The sequence below is a fragment of the Ixodes scapularis genome, unplaced genomic scaffold (genome assembly GCF_016920785.2).
Source record: "Ixodes scapularis isolate PalLabHiFi unplaced genomic scaffold, ASM1692078v2 PGA_scaffold13__105_contigs__length_92229423, whole genome shotgun sequence".
Classification (NCBI taxonomy): Eukaryota; Metazoa; Arthropoda; class Arachnida; order Ixodida; family Ixodidae; genus Ixodes; species Ixodes scapularis.
The window spans coordinates 18,282,939-18,289,901 of record NW_024609839.1 but is presented as its reverse complement, the minus strand read 5'-3'; the positions used below and the strand labels follow the sequence as shown (position 1 = coordinate 18,289,901).

Sequence of the window (6,963 nt, the reverse complement as noted above, 5' to 3'; positions counted from 1 at the left end):
AAGACCTCAGATGGTCGACTGCGCTACGCAGTGGGAAGATAATTTCAGCTACGTCTCATCAGAGCACTGCTATGCAACAAAAGCAGAAACAATAACCAAGTCAGCCGAGACTCAAACAGTGTCTTTGCCGTTCCATGAAACGCTGTCGCAAGCGGACTGTTCCTTTTACACAGGCCTTAACCTTGACGCTTTTTCAAAACTCGTCATTAGTGTTAGTGCGGTGCACAGGTCTGGCACGATGAGCATTGGGGATCAAGTCCTAATGACATTGATGCGCCTGCGTCTGTCACTAGTTTATGGGGACCTTGCGCGGCGATTCGAAATCTCGGTTGGCCAAGTCGGAAAGGTGTTCCGGAAGATGATGAGCGTACTGGCAGACATCCTATCCAAAGTGATAGTGTGGCTACCAAAGGAGGTGATTCTGGCAACCATGCCTGTGCAATTCATTGAAGGTGGATATAGGAACACCACGGTCATCATTGATTGCAGTGAGGTACCTCTGCAAATGCCAAAAAGGCTGTACGCCAGAGGGCAGTCCTTTAGTTACTATAAGGGACGCAACACAGTAAAGTTCTTAATTGCTGTTGCACCCAGTGGATTTGTCATGTTTGTGTCGTGTGCGTACGGAGGGCGAGCATCTGACAAATTCATTGTGGAGGACTCTTGTTTTGCCGAGTACCTCTCCGACGATGATCAGGTGATGGCAGACAGGGGGTTCAGCCTGAGTGCGGAGATGAGAGAGAAGGGGGTGAAGCTAAACATACCGGCTTTCACTAGAGGACGAAAGCAGATAACTGAAAAGGAGGCGACGGAATCTAGGAGAATTTCCAGGCTACGAATCCACGTCGAGAGAGCCATCGGAAGGGTTAAGACCTTTCGAATTCTCAAGCAACCCCTGCCAATCCACCACAAGAAGATCATGAACACGATCATCTTGGTCTGTGCTGGATTGTGTAACCTGAAAGGGGCATTGATTGCAGCTCAAGATCCGCAAAAGCGAAAGAGAGAGCAGGACGATGATTAAAAGAAAGTGTTGCTTGCATGTCAGCTTTTCCCGCACATCCAGATGGGAGAGAGTTCTGCATTTCTTTGCTTCATATGGCCATAACCAGATAGCGATGACTCGTCTGTATTTGCAAATAACCCCACCGTAAAAACAAGTACCTTAGTTTTCAAGCTGAGCATGGCATTGTGGCAGCCATGGGGGGGAAGATCAGCACTCTCCCCCTTGGAGGCGGGGACCGATGGGCACAAAAGCCACTTCCAGGTGCAAGACAAAACTAACGGAGCAAGAAAATAGTCGTGGGCGAGGGTCTGGAAGGGGGACCAAGCAGTTGACATCGCCCTAGGTGAAGCACACATGAAGGCACCCTAGTTAAAGAGATTTGTGACACAAAGTGGTGAATTGTTAGCTGCGGCTTCACCTTGTTTTTCTGCCTATGTTCACTTGTTTTTCGTGCACACATTTTTTGCCTCTAGTTGAGACAATGAAATATACAGGGTTTCCTGCAAAGAATTGCAGAGAACCAGCATCCTTATCTGTCTGATTGAAAAATGATATCTCTATGATCACACAACTCTGGATCTTTTATTTTTCTCGAAACAAGTGCAGAGATTTCTTCATGCAACTCAAAATAAAGCCAGATAAGTTCTGGTATACAGGCGTGCAACTATATCTGTTGGTGCAAAAAGGGTTACAGCCATTTACAGGTCACTTGCTCCATAAAGCAGACAGAAATGGTGACTTGAACCGTGCTGCGACTGAAGCTTCACACACTTTAAGCTGCCCAACTTTGTTCCCTAATCTCTAGTGAGAAAGCTTAATGCATGTTGGCTAACGTGCGATACTCATCTGAAAGAACGACAGTATGATCATGTACGGCGTCCACCAGTCTTGGCAGGTAGTGCTGAAAATAAAAATCTGAGAACCGGGTGATGTGAGCAATGACAAAGTCTGGGTCATAATCAACTTCAAACGGGACGGTCTTTAGCCTCGACCACACATAGAAAAAACAGCGAGTTCTTTCAGTGCAGAACATGGTGAACTGCACCTGGAAATAGTAGCCATTCTTTCTATTTTTGGCAAGGAAGTAGTGCTCCTTATCCCCACTTTTTACGACTTTAACATCATAGTGCTTTGCTTCGCTAATGTAAACTTTGCAGTTGTCAGTCTGGGGGCATTTAATTTCCAGGATGCTGTCATGTCCTACCAGGCCATCCGGACTCGCCGAAAGGAAGGGGTGCGTGGCACTCACAGTAGTGCCACATAGGGTCACCTCTCGCCCAGTTTCTTGGCAGAATGCTGCCCTAGCTACTGGCTCATATATTCTACCATGCTCGGTGGCCTGGTTACCCCTGAACTGAGAGTGCAAGCAACCGTTAACAAAGTTGTCAGGAGCGGTTTTAGCCATTTTTGGAACCTTCGACAAGATAGATGCCGTCAGCCGAACTTTTCGGCTACTCTTCCACAGTTCGCCTTCCTGATCTAAAGTAATCTCTGCAAGTGCGCCCCTTGCAGATTCCTCAAGCAAAACCCACTCTTTGTAAAAAGAAAAACACGGTCTGCACGAAAGTGGCTCAACACCCTGGTGGCAGCCATGAATTATGGAAGAATCTTCTTCCATCCCACTGATGTCAGACTCCAGTCTGCTCACATCCGCAACTATTGTTGCTTGGAGCAGACTTCCCTGCACTGTCAGGAGTGGTGACACAACGGAGTCCTCCATAAATTGGACATACGCTTCGCGGGTCTGAAACTTCTCAAAACGAACCATTTCACGGGGTGGTACTGACTCTCCCATTTCTTTCTTTAGCTTGAAATTCATGTCCCCAATCTGACACGGAACCATATTGCGCTTTGTACCAGAGTTCCAGAGTGCACTTTCATCTGTGCACGAGGTTCCGGTCAGGCCCCTACGAACGGCAAACTCCACCTTCCAAAGAAGCGCCCCTGCAAATGGAAAATAAAGTTTACATATAATTCTCGTAGTCTTTGAGACGACAATCACGTAGAAAAGCTCTATCCGCTGCAGCAAATCAAGGTGCCTCCGGAGGGGGTACCAGCTTTCCACCTGCTTCCTCCTATGTGGTTACAAATCTACATACCAAACCCTAAAATGCAATTCATTTAACATGCAGCTATGCATTCGTGTGACCGTTTCTCTGTGTGGAACACTGTATACATAATTGCAACCATGGCGGCACATGAATACCAGTGCCTTCAACATGTCAATGGAGCCAGCTTTGGCAGGCTTGCAATTGTATGCACTTGCTTACACCAGAAGCATGGTGGTGGTGGGGCACCCTGCTTGCAATTCTGTATAGAATGAGCACAGGGCTAAATTTAGATGCATCATACAATAGACAAGCCAAACTGCAACATACAAAACAAAAAAAAAATGTGAACAGACCACTCAAGAAACAACGCATTTGGCAAATGCTCTCCGTAAGGCGGTACAAAATACAGGGTCCAAGCGAGAAAAGTAAACCCTCTTTTTTCGCCTGCATAAAAAAAAAGTATGTATCGCCGAACGCTGAAACTCTGCCAGAATGTAACCCTAGCAGTCCGAGCAAGATGCCGAAGTCTTAGAGCGCCGAGTCAACGAATTAAAAAGTTATAAGCAAATTTCTGAAAATTTCAATTGAGAAAATGAGGTCGCGTCCCGGTAGCGTCTCCCATTCAACTCCATGCATCCGTCAGCTCCGTGAGCCGCCATCCGCCGCCATTTTTCTATTGAAAAATTTCGATGGTGGGACCGCTATGGTTACATTCCAACTTCAGCGTTTGGCGATGCGTAGCTTTTTATGCGTTCCAAAAAGGATGGTTTACTTTTCTCGCTCGGACCCTATAGATGTGAAACAGCTGTCCAAAAACATCATGGGATGACGTCGAAACAAAAAATGTGGTGGGATGCCTTGAAGTTTCCGCTAAGGTATAAACATAAGCATATGTCATGTACCTGAGAACGTCCAATTTTGTTTCTCGCAACAAAAGATGGCACATTTTAGAACTGTGAAAAATTACTAGACTTTTAAGGAACGGTCAACTATCCCTCAACTTACCCACGTGGCTACATACACGAGTTTTACCGACCATGCGAGAGCAGGCGCCTGTCAGCACACGACAGTCAGTACCAATGCACACCCATGGCTTATGGGGTGCATTGTTCTCCGACTGTGATGGAGTTACATCACCTTTTATGATGCAAGCGTGTTCAGAGTATTGGTGTATCAGCAACTGGCCCACCTTACCACTGACGACATAATTATAAGATTCCAGGCTTTTAAGAGCCTGAACCTCTTCCAAGTCGCAAGCTTTCGTTTTAAGCAAATAATAGGTAATATGATGCTCCTGCAGAGCTGGCCAGAGCTTCATGTTGTCGACCCAGCCGCTTTCCGGGATGGTGGAGGGGTTTGGAAGATCCAAGGACGCTAAAACAAAAAAATACATGACATATTAAACTTGAGGAAGAAACACGAGAAAGGACGGACAAGCACAAAACTAAACACAAATCCACATATGCGGAGTGAAACGAGAGGGCAGCTAGCTGGTTCTGATACATGTGTGTCCCCAAGTAGCACAACACGCCGGGTTGGGGATGGGGCGGTATTGGCCTGCCGGGATACCGATACCGGCCAGTACCGGAAACGCCCCAAGGGGCGACATTGGCCGGGCCCAATGCCGGAATCCGGCCGGTACTGGGAACTTATTGGGAAACCGGGATGCCGGGAATACGGGATGTTCCCAGCGAGCTCCCGACACAGATCCCCGGCATGGAACCGGTGGTACGGTAGGAAACCATCAGTGTGCCAGCGTGTTTCCGGGTCGGAGCCAGTCCAATTGCGGATTAGTCCCAGCGTAAAAACAGATCAGTGCCAGCATAATTGCAGGTCATTGCCTGCGAAATTGCGGATCAGCACCAGCGTATGCGTTATTCAGTGTACCCACTTGAACTTGGACTTGAACTGAAAAAAGCCGGTTTAGTATTTGTGCAATTTTAAGAAACAATTCTGTGTGAACAATTGACTTTCTCCATGTATACAGTATACTCATGGCAATTACTGTATACTCGTTGAGACGACATGTCCCATTCATCTGTCGCCCAGATGCATATTGTGGGTAGTACAAGAAGGGAACATACAATTTTTTTTTTACCGTGACATTCTTTATTGTGACTCGTGCATCCATAGCAGCTAGCTCCTCAGCCAGAGTGTCCCTCATCGTCAAGGGCGGTTGGAACCACCAGTGGAGTGTCCGTCTTTTTAACTCTATTGCCCTTGCCCGCCTCCCTGCCCATCAGCCACTTCTGCACCGCGTCCACGCTGCACGAGTGCAACTTTGTATGGCACCTGTAAAGAGAATTGTCAGATCACACAGATTAGTTGAAGGATAGGGGAAGCCAATATCTTGCATATTAGCTACACACAAGGTGCTGTTCACACACTGCAGTTTGTGAGCGTTTACTTTGTGTAAATATAGGTCCCTCACTTAGCCTGCAATTCAAAGGTGACAGAAAGAGAGCACCACAGAGGTGGAGATTGTGCGTTTGGCTACCACGCTAAGGTGCAGATTCTATGGAGGCATATGGCTATTTCACGCAACATCCTATTAATCTGAAATGGGGGGCGAGAGGGGGCAAGGGCGAGAAGGGGTGGGGTGCAGAGATGAGTGGTTAAAAAAAGAGCAAAACTTCCTCAACTGACACTCTACAGACCAAGGCCTCTAAATGGTCGTCATTAGATTTTCAACCTGGAAACTAACAGGATAACAAGACAAGAGCAACAAAAACCTTTTTTCACAGTTCCTTCAAGACGCTGCTTTTCAGTATGAAGGTTCCGAGAATGGTAACACAGGAGATATTCATAATAAAAAATGCAAGTCAAATTAAAAAAAAAAAAAAAAATAACGACAGGAATTGACGACTTAAATTTTGCATATTGCAAGACTTAACAAGAAACTGAAGCTGTTCTGTATTTGAGGAAGAACACCAAAATCGTCTTGATATGGCATCCAGGATCACGAATATCGAGTTCATTTTTTCAATCTGGTGCACGGAGGCTGCAGAAATTAATTTCTAAAGTACAGCTGAAGCCCCTCCTTCCCGGGGCGTGACGTCATGCTGGGAGTTTTCGGAATTTCTGCTCTCGCTCATCTTCAGCTGCTGTCAAACCTATGCACGTGAACTCTTGTATTTGTAAAAAGGTCAGAAATAGACGCCACAACTGGCATCAGTGTGGAAAAATACAACTGGCAAGCTTGCAATTGCACGCGCCGCCCACACGAGCGACACGTGCTTGGCGCCCCAAAGATCCTAGTACGACGTCACGACTGCTCTGAGGCTTTTCGTGTTTTCTCGCGTCTAGTTACACCTTCGGGGAAAACGAAAGTGATATTCAGATTCACAGGACAAAAATACGCCAGAAGTCACCTATAACTCGTTTTTTTGTCAAAAAGTGTTTCAGTTTCCCTTTAATTGTCAACCTGTTTCAAAGATTGTGCTTGTCTATTGAGCTCCAATAGAGATACCATCAATTTAATAGCTAGTAAAGAATATGCATTACCGATGACCAACTTACACATCATGGCGTCCTTGAACCTTGACTTTCCTTGGTAGCCCAGAAGGGCTGGAGAACTGCTCCTGGACTTGCTTTGAGAACAGGCGTCCCACCATCTCTCGTACCACCTTCTGCAGGTTCTTGCTGTCTCCTAGAGACACGAGCTGCTCCTGCTAGAAAGACAAAATGTGTTCTCAATATGTCAATAAAGTTATTTATATGCAGATACAATGGTATGAACATGTCTCAAGTAAGAGAATGTGAATGCCCAGGTAAATGCAGGAAGCCACATATACATGCATCAAAATGTTACAATATTTACTAGAGAGAGAATAAAAAATATTAGAATATATGGCATCTCTACCTGTCTTAGACGAAACCAGAAAGATTAAAATATTCCCCTCCATA

General features: G+C 46.0%; 1 protein-coding gene across 1 annotated transcript; it reads left to right on the top strand.

Moving 5' to 3' along the window:
- Nucleotides 1-238: 238 nt before the first annotated feature.
- Nucleotides 239-1,024, top strand: LOC120846545. Its single transcript, XM_040218350.1, has one exon. It carries the CDS (start codon nt 239-241, stop codon nt 1,022-1,024), a length of 786 nt encoding a protein of 261 aa, XP_040074284.1.
- Nucleotides 1,025-6,963: the final 5,939 nt, after the last annotated feature.

Bases quoted from the DNA above. Each gene is read 5' to 3' on its own strand.
- LOC120846545 (XM_040218350.1), top strand. From the start codon at position 239: ATGAGCATTGGGGATCAAGTCCTAATGACATTGATGCGCCTGCGTCTG.